Source organism: Ovis canadensis, chromosome 12 (assembly GCF_042477335.2).
Source record: "Ovis canadensis isolate MfBH-ARS-UI-01 breed Bighorn chromosome 12, ARS-UI_OviCan_v2, whole genome shotgun sequence".
NCBI classification, from domain to species: domain Eukaryota; kingdom Metazoa; phylum Chordata; class Mammalia; order Artiodactyla; family Bovidae; genus Ovis; species Ovis canadensis.
This window is the reverse complement of record NC_091256.1, coordinates 72,223,881-72,243,340: the sequence shown is the minus strand read 5'-3', so window position 1 is coordinate 72,243,340 and position 19,460 is coordinate 72,223,881. Positions and strand designations below refer to the sequence as shown.

The 19,460-nt window shown below is 49.7% G+C and overlaps 1 protein-coding gene across 1 annotated transcript in view; it reads right to left on the bottom strand.

Annotated features, from left to right (window-relative positions):
* LHX4 (LIM homeobox 4) overlaps positions 1-18,590 on the bottom strand; it is a 44,783-nt gene extending 26,193 nt beyond the window's left edge. The window contains exons 1-2 of the mRNA XM_069544437.1: positions 18,515-18,590; positions 373-544 (exon numbers count right to left, since the gene is read on the bottom strand). Of these exons, the coding sequence (XP_069400538.1) occupies positions 373-544; positions 18,515-18,590 (248 nt within the window). The remainder of the gene's footprint in view (positions 1-372; positions 545-18,514) is intronic.
* Between the last annotated feature and the right edge of the window lie 870 nt (positions 18,591-19,460).

Below are 19,460 nucleotides of genomic sequence, written 5' to 3'. Positions count from 1 at the left end.
GGAATGATACAACCAAGGGCCCTGAGGCACCAACTCACAAAGATAGAAAGAGGAACTCCTTTTAGGATTTGCAGGGATCTTTTATCAGTCACCCTGGAGAAGTCTGGCTCCTGCCTCCTGCCGGCTCCTCACCCCTGCCCCTTGCAGAGCTCATGTGAGGCTGAGATTCCGGGCATCAAGGAATGATAGGGCCGGTGATCAGAAGAGGGACCTCAATGAGGAACAGCCTCTTAGCATCAGGGTTCACCCGTCCCACACAGGATAGACCCCTGCCCCCTGTCTTACCGCAAGCTTCCCCCTCACTGCATGGGGGAGGCAGTTAGATTAGGGCAGGGAGAGCAAGTTGCACCCCACCACCCAGTTCTGACTTACTTGAAGAAGTCTTCCTTGCAGTAGACGCTGCCAGCCCTGGAGAAGCACCGGTCAGCCAGCTGCATCTGGCAGTCTGCACACTTGAGACAGGAGCTGTGCCAGTGTCTGTCCAGGACCTTGAGGATAAACTTGTCCAGGATATGCTGGTTGCAGCCAGCACACTGGGGGATCTCTGTGGAGAGAGATGAGAGAGCCATGTGAGCCTTCTGCAGAGCACTGCTAACCGGACCAGGTGCTGTGTGGATGCCTTCTCATTCTGCCTGATCTGGGAAAGAACATAAGCCAAACTCCCAGAGCTGCCACATACAGTTGTGCGGGTTGTACACTGTGCAAAGGTGCCTGGTCAAAGGAGTAGGTTGGGACTGAACTCCAATCCATGTTTTGCTGGCCTGGCTTTGGGTGGCTTTGGCCCAAAGGGCCTGTTTCTGAGAGCACCACAAAGCTAGCAGCATCAGCTAACTCCACTTATGCCAGCTGCAATTCAGCAGCCAGTGGCCAGGAAGACCCAACTGCATTCACCTTTATTTCTGTGACATTTTCACTGAGCTGTGCTTAGTCACTCAGTCATGTCTGACTCTTTGAGACCCCATAGACCGCAGCCCACCAGGTTCCTCTGTTCATGGAATTCTCCGGGCAAGACTATTGGAGTGAGTTGCATGCCCTCTTCCAGGGGATCTTCCCAACCCAGGAATTGAACCCAGGACTCCTGCACTGCAGGCAGATTCTCTACCATCTGAGCCACCAGGGAAGCCCATGACACTTTCACTACTGGGTAGAATCTGTGCTAAAAGCCTCTAAAGTCAGCCCTGCCTAGGCATGGACTGAGAGGCCATCTGGCCTAAAAAGAAAATGATATGTAGGGGAGAGGGGTAGTGACCAAGGTCCATGCCTAAAGATCCAAGAGGAGGAAGAATCTCAGTATTTTAATGAACTACAAAAGATACCATCAATTAATATCCCCAACTAATATGACTTCATGTAGTACTGCAGACAGGAAAACTAGCCACTGCTTTTCCAGACTCCCTTGCAGCTCAGGTTCCAAATGTGATTTAGAGTCTGCCCATCAGATGCACTTAGGAGAGACCTGAATTCAGAACTGAGTAGAATGGAGGCACAGCCAAGAGGCAGGCCCCCATTATGCTCGTGTGGAGCATGGCTGAGGCCACAGGATTCTCTGGTTTTAATGTCCTAATCAAACATGGCAGAAGCAACAACATTCTGAGGACTGGGAGTTATTCCCAGAAGTTTGGTCCAGGGCTGGCTCCACTAAGCTGAAAGTCATCTAATACATACCTGGTAATTGACCACTTTCCATTAATAGTGAAAATGGACTCTGTTGTCCGCAATTGAATCCTAACCACTGCCCCATCCTGTTCCTGAGTTGGGTGACTTCCTAGCCAAGGTCTATTTCTCTGCCATCCCACCTCTACCAAGGGATTGCTCAGGGGATTGATAGTATTTTGAGTCACTGAATTAGTTTCAAAATGTATAAAATGGTCAGGCTTTCACAGTTGGATGAACAAATAGTGTAAACATCTCTAGCTATTTTCCCTTGTCCTTTTCCTCAAGAAATGGACTGCAACAAATGTTAAGAACAAAAACATAAAAGGGCAAGCATTTGGCTTCCCATGGTAATCTCAAAATACAGCAGGTCACAAGGCTGGCAAACCCTGGGGTTTCTCACCTCTATTATAGCATTTTTTGCTACTTGTCTTTTTACACACTCTTTCCCATTAAAAGGCGGAATCCTTAAGAGCAGGAGCAGTATTTCTTTCTCGGTTGTGTCTCCTCCATGCCTAGCACAGTGCCTGGCACACAAGAGTACCTCTAAAGATATTTATCACCAAATAAATTACTGATCAAATCCTCTCTAAGTCATCACAGAATGCCAGGCTGGGCTCCTGTGCTATACAGCAACTTCTCACCAGTTGCCCATTTACACCTGATAGTGTATATATGTTGATGTAACTTTCTCCATTCGTCCCACCCTCTCCTTCCCCCACTGTGTCCACAAGTCTTTTCTCTATATCTGCTTCTCTCATAGGTTCATCAGAGCCATTTTTCTAGATTCTATATATGCATTAATACATGATATTTGTTTTTCTCTGACTTACTTCACTCTTTGTAACAGACTCTGGGTTCATCCACCTCAGTAGTCCTCAACGGACTCAAACTCATTCTTTTTTGTGGCTGAGTAATATTCCATGGTATATATGTATCACAGGGAGGGAGGTTAGGGAGGGTATGTATGTATATTTATGGCTGGCTTGCGTGGTTGTATGGCAGAAACCAACACAACAATGTAAAAAAATGTTAATATATATGCTTAAATTTACAAAAGGAAAAAATTCCTAAGAGGCTCACCTGAAGACAGTTCTTCACTAGTTTCTCCTGCACATCCCAAAATGTCAACAAAATGTCAGCTAAATCTCTTGTGATTTTAAAGTGTTCACATAAGAGCATTAGCCTCAAAGCATTAAGGGGAAAAACTGAACACAGCTAAACCTACATGAAGAGAAAGCTTTTGCAAGTATTAAGTCATTTATATCTAAAACATAGACAGGCTATCGAGACTTGTGATTTTAAAGTGTTCACATAAGAGCATTAGCCTCAAAGCATTAAGCGGAAAAACTGAACACATCCAAACCTATGTAACAGAGAAGGCAATGGCAACCCCACTCCAGTACTCTTGCCTGGAAAAATCCCATGGATGGAGGAGCCTGGTAAGCTGCAGTCGATGGGGTCGCTAACAGTCGGACACGACTGACCGACTTCACTTTCACAGTTCACTTTCATGCATTGGAGAAGGAAATGGCAACCCACTCCAGTGTTCTTGCCTGGTGAGTCCCAGGGACGGCGGAGCCTGGTGGGCTGCCGTCTATGGAGTTGCACAGAGTTGGACACAACTGAAGTGACTTAGCAGCAGCAGCAGCAGCAAACCTATGTAAAGAGAAAGCTTTCTCAAGTATTAAGTCATTTATATCTAAAACATAGACAGGCTATGGAGACATCCACTAACCATCACTGTTAGCCCTGTACACACAGTGTTGATCTTGAACCCAACTGAACCCCAACACAGTCTGTTACCTTCAGGCCATGGTGGTGCCTGCTGACATGGCCTCAGCAGGCACCACCATGGCCTGAAGGTCAGACTCACTAGATGCCTTGCCCTTTGACCTGATTCTCAGACCAAAATGAAAACTCTCTGATACACGTATGCTTGGACACTCACTACCGGTCCCGGTTCAGATGGGATTTTCTTTTTATCTCAAAAGCTTTCCTCCTTGACAAAGAAACTGTTCAACCAGTAAGTATTTACCAAGGAGTCCCAGCAAGGGGCTAAGCACATGACAGCTACAGGAATTTCCATTGAATAAGAGCGGCAAGATAGGACACAGGTTAAGACCACGGATTCTGGAGCCAGTCTGCCTAATTTTGATTCTAACTTTAACAAATCATTGGGTTGGTCAGAAAGTTCATTTGGATTTTTCCAAACCATCTTAGAGAAAAACCCAAACGAACTTTTATCGCCAACCCAATACTCTGCCTCTGCCTCAGTTGCCTCGCCTGTAAAATGGAGTGATGCTGACAATCGTATCTGGTAGAAGTGTTGTGAAGATATATTAATCAATTCATCTTCACAACATTTTGGCTGGAGGCCAAACAACAGGACTCAGTATACAGGACAAGGACTTGGTATACAGTAGGCTTCTGTTATTAGGAGGTAAGATAACTGCAGTAACCAGGTATTTGCAGTGGTGCCACTGGGCTGAGTAAGGAAAGTTAGGGGCCCAAGTTCTTGAGCTTGATCTCATTGAACTCCCACCAAGAAGTCCCACATAGATGTCAAGACCCTCAAGCGGTGGTTCAGAGAGGACCCAGAGCACACAGCAGCTGTGCCATGGCTTGGGGACTCATCGGGCACCTCCGGGCAGGTTCCTGTTCAACCACACGCTTGACTCTCCAGGGACCACCAGAGGCCACATCCCTGGAGCTGCCAGAGAGGGTTCTGACCTTGGGTGTCCTTACCAGTTGGGACGTTGGGAAAGACGAGGTGAAGCTATAGTAAGTAAGGGGCAGGTAACCTGGAGCTCCCTTGGTGTGACAAATCCAGCCTGGGAAAGGGATGGGGACAGGCAGGTAAACGAAGCCATTAAGAGGAAAAGGGTGTGGCTCTCCCTTGCAGGCACTCTGGTGGCAGCTGCTGAGTCTTACGGAAGGAGCTATGAAGGAAGTCTGATCAGGCATCTTTATGCAGGATAGGAAGGAAGCCCTAGGGGAGAACCCCTCGGCTCAGCGAAGAGGTGTGCCTGGATGCGCGGTGCAGAGCCAAAGGAACCCACGCCCCACTGAGCCGCGGGTGCCGGGTCCGACCTGTGGGTCTTCGTGGATCACCAGCCCGGGTAAAAACCAACTAGGGACATCTTTGTCCCAGGAGCCAGGTTGCAGGCCAGCGGAGGCAAATAAACCCCGGGAAAGACCGATGGAGGAACGGAGCACAAGCCCGCTCCCTCCCCACACCCTGCCTTGCGCCCGGGCCAGAGGGCCGCCCATTGCCACCTAATTGTTGTTTGGCCTCCAAGGAAAGATACAGCTATATTTCTCCTCCAGGCCACAAATGCATGGAGATGAGGGCGAGGATGCGTGCCCATAAAATTTATTTCAAGCAAGGTATCTACCGGGAGCCTTAATATGATGAGTATTCAAGGGAGAATACATTAAGGCTAATGTATGCGGGAAAGGCGGGCAAGGGTAGGGGGGTTTACAGGGTTGGAAGCCGAGACAACATCACGTTTAGGAACAACACTCAAAGCAGGCAGACGAGAGCCATTTCTCTCGACCTCCAGCCTGCAAGGAGTGCTTCCGGAGGGATAAGTCTGGGCTTCCCAAACTCGGGGTTGAGGCCTTGGAACCCAACTGGTGTCCTCAAGCTTGGCAAAAAAGGTAAAGGACGTACTAAGGGTGCTTTTTAAGTTAAAAGAAAACAAAACCTTTCCCACTGTATTCCACTGCAGATTTTGAGAGACAGAGCATTTAAAAAAAAAACAAAGATAATGCAGAAATGGTTTTAAGAGATCCACTGTATATCAATAATAAAGGTAAAACCAGGCAACAAGAACGTGTTATAAACTATGCCAGGCCCTGTGCGTAGGTTTCCTCAATCCACACAACTTGGTGAGGGAGTATTATTATCCCCAGTTTACAGATGAGGAAACTGAGTCTGGGAGAGGTCAAGCAAAGTGTCAGAGGTCCCCCAATGGGGGAACCAGGATTTGAACTAGGCCTGTCATGGGGTGGGCTCACCCAACCCCAGAGCTAGAGGGTCAGATATCACCTCACCCAGCTAGAGATGGAGGTGGAGGAATTGTCTCTAAGCTGCTCTGTGTCAATGATGAGGAGTTGATGAGCCACCAGCCTCTGGCACTCCCTAACAATTGTGCAGACAGAAATGTCCGAGGGACAGATTTCCCTCCTCCAGACAGAGCACGCGTGTGTTTTAGGGGACAGACACCTAATGCCCAAGCAGGGCTGGGAGTGGGAACCCCTGTCCGGCTGATCTCCTCCCCACAGCTGCAAGGTGCCAGCTTGTTGACGGCATCTGTCAAGTTCAGATTCATCCCCACCTGTGATGGGGGTGAGGACCTGTGACCTCAGACCCCACACTTCAGGAGACAGCGCTCCAGGCAATTATTCAGATGCCTGTGAAATGCTTATCAGAAAATTTCAAAGAGCAACAACACAAATCTTTTTTTCACCTACAATAAACTATTTATTTCCCATAATTTGAAGAGTCTGAACAGGACAGAGGTTACATAGGCCTCCTACAAGAAATAAAGTCATAACCAAAATTTCCAAGGTGTGAGAGGATTTCCAAGTCCCTAGTAAAATTGACTTATCCATGCAATATTTGATATGGCAAGATTTTACCTTGAAAACTGGAGTTTAAGCAGACTTCTGCAGCCAAGACAGAATTTGATCTATAAACTCAGTTCCTGATCTGAGGAGTCATTTCATTTAAAATGAAAATTTTTATCTTATCTGCAGGAAAGTGTTCTGTGATGATGCTCTCTGCTGGGGCTCTGTAGAAGGTAAACCCAGGCATGAAAAGACAGCAACACCCCTGAAGCAGCCAAGGAATCCGTGGAGATGCTGGACCACATGGGACAATACCCTCCCATCATATGGGGCCGCCCTCCAGAGTCCAGCAGAGAGACACGACCCAAGGCACAGACCTAAGTCTGCAGGGAGAACAGCTGCATGTATACAACTACCCAAGCAGACACCCTTACACACACTCACACAGACACACACACATAGTCAGATATACCCACATGGTCACACTTGCAGTATATAAAAAACATACTTAACACAGACACATTCACATATATACTTAGACACACAGAGAAACACAATCACTAATGTTCATTGAGCATGCACACTCATACACAGACAAAGGCACCCACACATACCACATTCACTCTGACACACACACACACATTCACATATACTCGAACATTTAGCGCACACACATACACATATTCATAGGTACACACACATATGCCACAGATACTAACACACACTCCTAAAGGCACACAAACACATGCACACACATATCTGGATACAACAGCTAAGGCATGGTGACTCTGGGGGAAAAAGCCAGTTCTTCTGAAGTCAAGCTATATCTACAGAAAGGAAACCCATCTCTGGATGAGGGAGCTGTCCAACCCTGGAGAGGTGGGGAGAGTGGATAGTGAGTGAAATGGAAAGCTAGGGGGAAGTAGAAAATTTTGCTCAAAGACCTTTTTGGAAAACTACTTAGGGAATTTGAAATTTTTTCAGTTCTGGTTAGAGTTCAGATCTTCAAATCTTTAGGTCTGCCAAATAGTTTATGATAAAACCCAGAACAGGGTCTGAGATGCTGATTCTACCATGTGTGTGATTTTGGACAAGTTGTTCAATCTCTTTAAGCCTCAGTTTTCTTATCTGTAAAGTGGAGATAATAACCATTTTCTGAGGGTTGCTACGTGACTGCATCAGTTAATGAGTATAAAACACTTACTTCCATAATACCCTTATCCAAGCTCAGTGGTCAGCTTCCTTCTCCCTTCTCATAGCCAGTCACCAACAAGATGGATTTATAAAGTGTATCAAAATTATTTTATGCTTCATTATTTCCCAATATAATTTTCCCTACCCTCACCACCAAAACACTCAAAACTCTCCTTCAGACCCCTTGTTCTAAAGCATCTGGAAAATGTACAACCCTTTCTAATCAACATAATCCCAGAGTATGAATAGCAGATAATGCAACATTACAAGATTCAGCCTTTTTGGAATAAAGAAATCTGTCAGATTCTTTCCTCTACAGAATGAGGGCAAATTTGCCAGACCTTGGTCCCCCTCCTCATATGTGAATGCTGAGAGTGGGGTGGGTTGGGACCACAAACTGCCTGACCTTTTGCTGTAATGTATCCAGGTAAGAGTGGATTGAGTTCAAATTGACATTTGAGGTTTCTCCTATTTTTCTTGGAGACATCTAAATGCCCAATGGTGAAGTGACTATTTCTTGTTTGGTAAGAAATAACTAAAAACCCTTTGCCTATAGTGGGAACCTACTTCTTCATCAAGGAAGCTTATTAGCTTTCATAAAAGCCACAACGTGATGCTCAGCCCTCAGATCACTTGAAGTGCCATAGTGGGGGCACATGGGGCTTATTTTTCAGAGTGACCCACAGACAATGGATTCTGTTTTAAATCCCCAAATTCCTCCATTTGAGAAGTTTCAGAAAGGTGGGAAGTGGAAGAGATCAAAGGTCTAATACAGTCCGCAGCAGATCAAATTGCCCACACCCCTCTGGTGATGTATAATAAGTACTGTGTATTTTTATTCCCCACTCACATTTCTTCATTTCCAAGAAACTGCTCTCAAGGAACCTGGAGCCACCGTGAAACATTTCAGAGATCGTTTGTGTTTGTTTAATCGATTTTAATTCTTTGAAAAACTGTGCTTTCTATCTCTTTGGTCACAGAAGATCAACAAGCTGAGGAAAAACAATTTTTTTTTCCCCACTATGGAGACTAAAACTAGACCCAACACACTTGACAAGGATTTCTAAAGTGTATTTGAGAAAGTTTATCTTTCTGGGAAAATGATTTAGAATTTCAGATATTTCCATTGGACCCATAATGCTGGTGAATACTTTAATATTTTAAAGACAGGTATTTTGAACTGGTTGGAATAATGTTCGTTTAACCACTGTCTCAGAACAGATTAGTATTTTGTTAAATTTGGACTTTCATGGGCAACTTTGGAATCCTGCAAGACATTGCTTTATCACTGCCTATTGGACAATAAAATTCTTTTTGTTTCACAAACCATTTGACTTCACTGCCTTATGCCCAGGAAAAGGTTTTCCTTGCTTCTTTCTGGATAGGGAGCCAGTCCCTGGGACCTGCTTCCAGGGTTTCTTTCCTGTTTGGAGACCCGTTTAGTGCTCCCTACTGTCTTGGCCATCCTCTCTCAGGAAACCCAGAAGCCCTTCAGCCCGCTTAGGGCAACTCCATCCCCAAAACAGGAACCGTGATCAGGATCCTGGTCTTTAAGTTTGCCCACACTATGAATTTTGTCAAGAACTTGCAAATCTGCAAGCTCATTTACTCTTCCTCGAGATCTTGAGAAAAGTGAACCTCTACATTTAAAAGGGCTTCCCTAAGGGTACACATTGGGAAGCAAACCAGGGCTAGAATCTTCTTTTTCTCTGTGATAGATTCTGAGACTGATTGAAGACCAAGGCTTCCAACGATGCTCACCAAAGCCACCTCTGTCTGGTGGGTTTCACCTCAAATCCTTTTGCTGGTAAGTAGTTTTCGTTTTGAATTCTGTCTTAAATAACATTTGGCTACTGTATGTTTCCCAAAACACTTAATTTTATTTGCCTTTTTTTTTTACTGACTACAAACTGAAAGGAGAAAAGCCAAATGGGACTTTAAGGAAACACATATATAATTGAAATATTATGCAAATGTTTTTCTTGGAATTCTTCATTCCTTCCCAACATAGAAGAGGGAGAAAACAACACTTAATGGCAGACAATGTTGCTCTGTTACCTAAAGTTCTTTAAGAAAGAAAGAAGGAGGTTTTGAAAAGGCAGGTTGGGGAAATATTCTCAGTGGGGGCTTATTCGTTTCATCTGGGAATGATTAATTCTGAAGTGTTGCTAACAGAAGGCCACAGGACATAGCAAGTATGGTACCAGGCCTGCCTAAATGCAAACCGAAGTTATAGAATATCCAAGTCTAAGAATGGTAACAGAGGTACAGTTAAACTAATTAACAGTTCTGTTATTCAATACATATTTCTTAAATAAAACTTCCCAAAGTCGCTGCCATCCCTACTGACAATAAAACCTTGTTTCCTGGTCATAACTCCCCTTTCAAATCACCTGAAAACTGGGATCAAAGGAACAGAGGACTGAGAGACAGGAAGCAGTTTACATGACAAATCATAACTAGATGTGTCTGTTTTCTCCCCTCTCCTGGCTCTTTCTTTATTATTTCCCTATTAAAGACAATTCACTTTTATCGAACAGTTTAGAGCATACTTATTTATATGTTCCCTTATTCTACAGCAATAAGGAGTTCATGATTCTCAGTAACAATACTGAAATGGTTTGCCAGACATGACTGAGCGACTGAACTGAACTTAGAGCATCCTTATTTATATGTTTCCTTATTCTAAAGCAAAGCATCTTGAAGAGACCAAACATAATTTTCAAAAATGTTTTTATAAACTCTCTCTTAATAGCCTAGTAAGAATAATCTTAAACAGCACAGTAGAAGCACAAAATTTCAATATTAGTTCTTCAAAATTTAAGAATAAAAAGTTTATTGAACACTGTGTTATTATAGGATGACAGCATTGTCTATAATGATCTGGGCCAGCCACAAAAATATTGAGATAAGTAAAAAACAAAACCAAACCTGGCATCACATTTAAGGTAAATTATATTCTCTAATATAATCCTATTCGTTTATGTACTTTAAAAATACAGCAATCTACACATCTTATCTAATTTCTAGTTTGTCTTGATAAATGACTAACAACTAGGAAAGAGTCAGAGAATCAGAAATGATCACACCTAACGTCGTCTTCTCCCTCTGTTCTTCCCTAGAATCCTTCCCACCATGGGTCCTATTTGTTTCATTTGGTGGTTTGAGGTCCCTTTGAAAATCTCTTTTGTTCTTCTGCTTAGCTCAAAAATAGTAACCTCTTTGATGAAAGATCAAATTCAAAAGTAGTCTTGAGACAATTTTGATGTTACCATTTAAGGCTGAATCTGGGCAACCATTTAATAGAAGGCATCCCATAGTAAATAAGAAATGTAGACATATATTTGCAGGTGTAGAATTATCTCCTAGGTTATCCATTGACACAGAATTAGTAATCTTCAGTTGAGTATTGATTATTCTCAACAATTGCAAATAAAACCGAAAATCACATTAAACACCATGACAGTCTGTGGAACTGCCACAGACATCTCTCTATTTCTATTCCATTCTTCACATTTAATCATTGCTGAATCTCCACAGTGCGTTTTTCTGATGTCTCATTCTGTGGCAATATTCCCTATGTTTGGCAACTTCTCCCTCCTAAGAAGAAACTTTCAATTAATTTGGCTGCAAGTTTTGTCTCTATTAAGCTGTTCCCAGAACCAATCCCTTAACCCCCTAACATTATAATTAAAGCCAATTATACTTTAAAGGCATTTGGGGGTGAGATACCACAGTAAAACATCTGTGACTAGACCTAGAACGGCAGAGGGAAGGGGAGTGGGGATCAGAGAAAAGAAATCCGCCAAAAAAACAACAGGAGTTACTAGTTGCCGTCCAAGACAATTTTTCCAACCCGCCACTAACCCAAAGTACACTTAACCCAAAGTACATTTTCCAAGGAAGAATCCATTTCAATTTTGCCAGTTATACCTGTCCTCCTACCCCCAGCTGCAGTGCCTCAAAATGGCTCATTTGTGCTCCATTTTGATGGAGATTCCTATAAAATTGAGACCTTAAAAAGGTAAAGACCTCACAGGGGGCATGTGAGTTTTTCTTCCTACCACAAATAACAGTAACCCCGCTCTGGGGCTGCTTCTGTTCCAGACCCAGAAATTGCTCTTCCCTCCCAGGCCTCCTGGAAACTGAGTGAGAGATGGATGGATCTCCCTCCCCACAGGCTGCTGGGTACTCAACCCATGATGAGACCCCGCTGGTCAGAAATCCTGTGCAAACCCATGCTCCTCCCGCAAGGATCTCGCAAAAGGAGGAAGGAAGGGACTGAGGAAGGAAGGGAGAAAGGAAAGAGAGACAGACACGGAAGACAGACATTCAAACCATGATGACATTTTCCTAAAAGCGGTAGACCCTGTTGGCTCACATCTGTGTTATGGGCATTGTTAACGCTCGTTCCAGAAGGGGAGGAAAGGCAGAAAACCATTACAAAACGAACCCCCTGCCCACACCATCCATCTCCAAACTCAGCCATCTATACAGTAAGGTATCTCGTGCGCCATAGCAAATGGCTGTTTGTCTGTCTCCAGCCTTGGGTTTCCCAAAGTGGGTAAGATTACTTCTATCTGCCGGCTGCTCAGCAGCTAAATTGTTTCCAAGTCTCTCTGCATTCCAAAGCTTCTCAGCCCCAATCCTGATCTATTTCCCTGATTGAAAGAAATGGCACAAGGTCCCTCCATCCAACTCCACCCACCTCCCCCCTCCACAGCTCCTTAATTAGGAGAAAACTAGTTTCCCTGAGAAACCCACAAGATACCCACCCGTACGGACTAAATCAAGAGGCTCAAAGGAGACCTCTTAACAATGTGATAGAAAGGTGAGTGCCTGTTAACTAATTTCCCATCCCTGGATGACTGCAGGTGTGGCTGTCTCCCTCCCCTTCCTCTGCTGTAGCCCTCCCAGCACCTGCGTCTCTCGGGTTCTGTCTGCTAATGTGGTGCTAAAGCAATCACTAATTGACTGGAGCACAGAGTAAAAGGACTCTAAAATCCGAGGCAAAAGGGAAGTGTTAGGACAATGGAAATATTTAGGACAAGAGGCTGTCTACACCTGGTCAGCGGGGTCATCAGGTCTCTCTTCAAAATCCAAGACGCCCCCGTGGGCTGTGTTCTGTCTACTCAATGGAAAGCCATTGCTACGCCGGTTTCCCTCCTGCTTCGACCCCCCACCCCACCTCACCCCACCCCACCCCACCTCACCTCCAGGAGGACTCGATTTTGAAAAATCGACCCTGGTATTTGGTCGCGTAGGTTGCCTCCTAGGGGTCTTGAAGACTCACGCTGCTCTAATCCCCAGGGCGTTCAGCCTACATTCTTGCCTTAACCCCGCTTTGTTTTTGGCGTGTCGGGAGGGAGGTACACCTCGCTTTGGTATTCCCTCATTTAACTTCCTGCAGCTCCTGGCTTCATCTCGCCCGGGCTTTGCTAGTAATTCTTCCTGACTAGTTTCATCCTTCAGATTCCTTTAAAAGACATTCACCCTGCCTTCAAAAAAAAAAAAAAATCCCATCCCATCCTTGATGAAGCCAACCTCTGAGCCCCAAAGGGTGAATGAAGCCTGCGCTGAGTCCCAGCCGCGCCTTCCTCTGTAGGACACTGGGTACAACCCGAGGCCCGCTCCATTTCTTTCCTGGCCGCACAGTGTTACTAAGTCCCTCCCCAGGTGGAATTTACAACAACAGCTGTCCAGATACAGACCTCGTCTCTCTTGAGCCTGCCACGTTTCAAGCGCTCTTCCAGGTCCGCTAAGCGGTGGAGCAAGGCCAGGAGCTCAGAGGGGAATGCGGGAAGGGAGCGCGCGGCGCAGGCACCCGCTGGCTGCCTCCAGGTTCTGTGCGGGAGGAGCTGCTCCCTAAATGTGAGAATCGCTTTCTAAGGGTTAAAAATTCACAGAAATACTTGTGCTGCCCGCGTTGGGGGGTGGGGTGGGGTGGGATTAACACGGTTTTCCCAAATTCTTGGTGCAAAATGGGTATGCGGAAAAAGAGGGTTTATAGTTCCCGCGCTCCGTCCGCGCTCTTGGCGAGTAAAGTCTGCCCGGCTCCAAACAAGTAGGAAACTAGTTCCAGGCTTGGCCAATCCCAGACTAATCGGGATAATAAACTAGGAAGAGGAAGGTGGACGGAGGGAAAAGGCCAAGGCGCAGAAATGCCGAACGCGCCGCGCGGTGCCGAATGCGCCCCTCTTTTGCTCCCTTCGCAGCTGCGACCTCCCACTTGGAGCGGGTGGACGCGGTGCAGGCGAAGCTGGCTCCCCGGGAAGGGCCGCCCTATCCGCACCTGCCCCACAGGCGAGCCCTCAAAAACCCAGGGCACGCGGCGGGCTCGCTCCGGACGGTGCGCCGCCCCCAGGTGGGAGGCAAACGCTTTTGGAAGCAATTCCTCTTGGGTTCCCCCGGGCCACCCAGGCCGGCGCCTGCCCTGGGGGCAGAGGAGCTCTGCCCCGGTGGCGGCGAGGTCACCCAGGTCGCGCTCCCAGACCCGAGGACGCCGCTCCCGCCTGGCCCCTCCTGGCTATGCTTTTCCGCGAGGATGGATCGCGGCCAAGCGAGGAAACCATTCGAGTTAGGTCCTGCCTCTTCTCAGCCGAGATTTCTCTTCTCCCCTGGACGCAAGCATGGGGCCGCTCAGTGCAGACCTTCGCCCCTCACTCGCCCCACCTGCCTGCTCTCTGTCTGGGTTCAATCGTTAATTCATCTCCCTGAAAGCCCCGAGACTGCGGCTTCCCAGGCAGGCTCCAGTCCGGCCTCTCCAATGTAGGCATGGGAACAGAGGCGGCCCGAGAAGCTAGCCCCTCGGGCGCCGCGGCACCCCGCCGCCCCTAACGAGGCACGGCCGCGCTCACCCGGGTTTCTCCAAATTCCCTCTGGCTGGTGCGCAGCTCCGGCCGGACGGTGGGACAGGACCCTCGCGGAGGAAGGGTCCGCATCCCCAACCCGCGAGGCCCAAATCTGCCAGCGGGACCAACCAGTCTGACCTGTGAAAGTTGGCCCGCGCCGGACTATATTTTTATGACGCAGGGAAAGAGGTTTGAGGTGTTGGGGGCTGCTGTTGGAATATCCGTATCGGAATCTGATGAAATATCAACGTCTCTGTATTTTGTATATATATATATATATTTTTTTCTTTTTCCTTTTTACCTCCCTTGGAACCACGAAAAAGGCAGGAATGGGAAGAAGAGCAAATCGCTGTTCCAGAGTTGGAGAGAACTCCCTGCCGAGAAATGCGTTTACTCCACCCTTAAGATATAGCCTGCAAGAGTTTAAGGTTGGGGGCGAGGAGTCGGTCCCAACCAGGGCAGGGAGAATTCACCCCACGCAGGAGCACCCGGAAGGGAAGAAGGCTAGGGAGGCGTCCTGAGCCGTCCTTTGCCCAGATCCTACCAAATACAAAACCAAACACCCTTGCCCACAGCTTCGGGGTTCACGAGAGCTGCAAGATAGATTTTCTTAGGACACAAGTAAGAGATGGGTGACCTCCGCCCTGGGCCTGCTTCCCATTCACCACCGCCAGTCTGGACCGGGCTAATCAGTCTTTCCTCCCGCGGGAACGGGCCGCTCTCCAGGCAACATTCTCGGATGTCCGTTTTCCTTTCCTCGGTGCCCCGGGAGACTACTTGTGAGATGGGCCAAAACCGAAGGCAAGGGGATGATAAAACGCGCCCGCCCACCCCGCCATGTCCCTCGTTGTTCCTAAATGTCTTGGCCAGCCAGAGGGGCCAACAGGAAGGGAACCGCTGGATTCGGGGAGAAGAGAGGCTCGGAGGAGGCTGAGAGGTAACTGCACCCAGCGCTGTGCAGGGTCAGGCGCTGTGGAGACTCCGACCTTTGCAGCCCTGAGGGACGCAGCAAGGACCACCCGACAAAGACAGGTTGTGCCAGGAACAAGAGAAACGAGCTACCCTAAATCGTGGGCCAAGTAGCCAGGACCCAACAACTTAGGACAAGGTCCTTTTCTGAACCCGTCCGCCTGCACCCACAAAACAACGAACTCCACCGGTACTGGATGTGCCCCTGAGGGTGTTGCCTCCTGCACAGGAGAGCATTCCCGACACCCAGAGCAAGGAGCCAGGGTTTGAGTTCCTTAGAAAACACTGACCTGAGGCGGGAGGGGGCGCTGCCCAGGCAACCAGTCCAAGCTTTGGGGGGCGGGGTGTTTTATTTCTAAGAGCAACTCTAAGTTGCTCTTGGATTGCTCCCAGCCTCCTCCTTCCAGATTCTTCCAAGCTTCTTGCTCAGGCCTATGCCCCTCAAAGGGATGAAGAAAGCCAAGAAAGCCTGAGCCCGGCGCATTCTTATCGGGTGACCCAGGGGCTGTGGGAGTGAGGCTGGGACCTGCTCTGCAACCTCCAAGCAGTGAAGCAGGGGGACAGGGGGCACCACAGACCAGGCCACCCAGGAGCAAGGAGTGTGTGTGTGTGTGTGGGGGGGGTTGGGGGGTATGGGAGCATATAGGGTGTAAGGAAGAGGACCGCCAAGAGAGAGAAATACACAACTTGGTAATGTTTTCCTGAAGGGAATGCGCCTAAACCATCCCCTCAAAGCAGAAGACCAAATTGGATTCTAACCCCTACAATGCCCCTAGAGGCCAGGGCACCAGAGGCACTGAGGTGGGGGGAATCTCTAGACCTGTGCTCTATCTGTGGTGGCTCAGGATGAAGAAGCAGAAGGTGGCTATGGTGGGAGGATGGGTAAGCCTTCCAGCTGGTGGGCCGGAGGGACCCGGGCTGTTGGAGAGCTTTTCTATTCTTTGCTCCCCACCCCAACACCAGGTTTAAACACCCACATCCCAGGATTACCCCATGTCCACTTCTACATGGAATTCTTAGGCTACTGGGTCCTACATCCCAAGAAAGAGAATGGTTGGGTATATATGCCAGAGGGGGCCAGCCCCCCTCCTCCCCTCCACCCCCAGGTCCCAGCACCAGCAGCTTAATAGCCAGAAGCCAGATCTGCTGCAGTGGGTGAGGGAACAATCCACACACATCCCCAAAAGAAAAAAAAAAAAAAAACTGATCCCAATCCCCAAGGGGACTGGTGCTCTGAATTTTGGCCAGTGCCGCCTCAACCCAGGCCACAGAACCAGGGCAAGACAAAAGGAAGGACAGATCAGCCCCTCCGGGTTCAGCCTTGCCTCGCTGGACCACCCTGGAATGAGAGTCCCCTTCTCTACTTCCTTAAGTTTTCCACACTTCGAACCCAGATGCTGAGCCCTGACGAACTGTCGCTCTGAGGGTGAGTTCTAGGCATTTTAGGAAATTTAGTTCCTGATGATGGAATCAAAGTTGTCTCTGAGTAAGAAAAACAAAAAGTGAGACCATCTGAGAGTGTGTGCGAGGCCTCTAGAGAAAGGCTGTCAGAGCAAAACCCACTGTGTTACGTTGCAGTCCTAACACAGGCCACCTATGGACCACAACTATTAAATCACAGCTGTGCCAGTTAAAGGACCCGAGAAACACACACCTTCGTCCTCTCTCACACTCCCCTCACTTGCACAGAGTGACAATCAGCTTAAGCCGGAGCACATTTGACAAGGTTTGTGAGTGTGTGTGTGAGGGGGCTGACAACCCCCTCCCTCCCCGCCCTTGGTGGATGAGGGGAGTAAGGACTCAGTGAGCCCCCAACACCTTCCACAGACACATCTTAGCAGTAAACTCTCAAAGGCACAGCGCAGACTTAGAATTGTCAATAATTGACCGAAAAAGACACAAAAAATAACTGTAGGATAGTCAAGGAACAACCTAAATAATTTGAGTGAAGCTATCCTCTTCTGGTCCCTTTCTCACAAACTTCTTAGGAAGTCGCGGAGTCGGGGCACACTCGCCAGCCTACCTTTGAGGTATTGCTGGGGCAGAACCCTTGTCATGGAGAGCCGGGGCGTAGGAGGGCGCGCTCGTGCACCCTAGTTCGTAGGTAGGTACCATCCGTGGATGAGCCGGCCCCTACTTAAACCTCAAGGATGTAGCTACCGCTCCACGGAAGAAGTCGCAGGCGGAAACCCCTCGGCGACTAGAGGGTGGAAGCCGTTCTTCTCTCTCCCATGCCCAGGGGCGTTCCGTGGAACCTGAGAGCCCGCGGCGCAGGGCTCGCGCGGCGCCACGGGACCTGCTCTGGCCTCTGCACAGATTTTCCGCCGAAGACTCACCCTTCGCGAGTGAGGGTCAGAAACAGATTCCCACCTGGAAAATCCCTGCGCGCGCGCACACACGTACTCTCACACACACGTACTCTCACACACACACCTGAAGATAAACAGGCTCTGAGCTCCGGCCACCTTCCTAATTTCGGGCGCAGGAAAGACAAGTGAGAGGGCGAGCAAAGCGCCTTTACGCTCTAATCTCTTCCCTCCCGAGTCCGAGCCATCCCAAAACCTGGCCTCTCGTGCGCCAAGGATGTACGAGTTCAGAACTTCGTCCTGGTGCTCCCCCTCCCTTCATTCCTCGGCTTGCTAGAATATGGCGAGTGGATTTCCTCACTAGGAGCTGGCAGTCCCCGGCGGCGCAGGCGGCGGGCGCTGCGGGCAGCAGTGGCTGGGGACGCACCAGGCGCGCACACCCTGCGCGCGGGGACGGAGAGTGGGCCTGGGCTTCTGTGCCGCCAGCCCCGGGGGCGGGGGACGCGCTCTCCAACTTTCCGCCAGCTGGGGTGAAGTTGCACGAGCGGTACTGCGAGCTTTGACTGTAGCCCTCCCCGCCCCCCCGGGGGAGTGATTTGGAGGGACCACCTCAGGGCTCTGGCCTGGCTTGCAGCCTGTTCCCTTGGCGTCCCCAAACAGCACTCTCCCCAACGCTCCTAGAAAAGCCACGAGCTGGGGATGCAGGGTTCGGTATCCCTCGGTTCGCCTCGAGCACCATCCCGGAGGCGTTCACTTTCGGCCCCCAAAGCCGAGGGCCAGGCCCTTCACACGCACTCTGCCCGGTGCCCCTGCCCTGTGACCGCCTCTGCGCCCCGGCCGTCGGCCCCTCGCCCCGCCCGTCCCCTCCGGTCCAGGCTACGCGCAGCGTCCGGCCCGCCCCAAACCGGCCCAAGCTGCTGGCAGTCTGGCCACCAAATTAAATCAGCGAGAAAGGGGGTGTCTTACGTTGCATCGGCACACCAAGCATCTCCGGGAGCCCCTTGACAGCCCCCTCCGCGGGGACAGCTGCGCTCTGCATCATCTCCGAGCGAGAGCCAGCGAGTCGCAGTCTACGGAGATCTCTCGCTCAAGCTGGCTTCAGAAATTGGAAAATAATAATAATAATAAAACACCCAACCAGACCGTCGAAGTCACAGTGGAAGCGGACCCTCCGTTTCTCCAGCAGGATTCCACAGGCTGCCCGGCCCCCTCCCCCTGCCAGTCCCCGGTCTGTTTCAAATCCCTTTGATCTCCCTCTCCCGGGTTGGTGCACATCCCGGGTAGAGGAGACGCTGTTGCTGCAGCTCTGGCTTTTTTTTCCCCTCCTCCCTCCCCCGCCCGCTTCCCTCCCCCTCCCCCTCCACCCTTGGCGTGCCGGCCGCCTGGGAGGCCGCGGTCACCCAGGCATTTTGATTCATTCACACTGCAGGAACGGCCGTGACGTCGCTTTCCGCAGGCAGGCCCGCCCTTCAGCCAAGCCCCCCACCGGGCAGCAAGCGGCGGACCCAGGCCGGAGTGGGGGGTCCCAGCGCCCCGAGGCCGGCCAGGCAGGAGGGCGGGACCGCATGGAGCGGGGCGGGGCCTCACGGGCCTTCCCCCACCCGCTGCCCGCGGTGCGCGCTCGCGCCCTGGGTATAAATACTGCGGCTAGCTCGGCCGCGGCAGCAGGTGTCCCGGACGGCGGTGTCCGGGCCTTCGAGGGTTCCGTGGGTTTCCCCGGGGGTGGGGGGAGGGGGTCCCGGCCCCAGCGGGCGGCTCGTGTCCTCTCCGCTCCTCCGTTGGAACCAAAGGGCGGGGCAGGCGCTCCGGAGGCCGGGCCGCTCGGCGGGGGTCTTCCCCCCGCGCGCTCTCGGTCCCGGGCTTCTCCCGGCCTGATGATCGAGCGCGCTCCGTAACTAGATGACTCCATCCT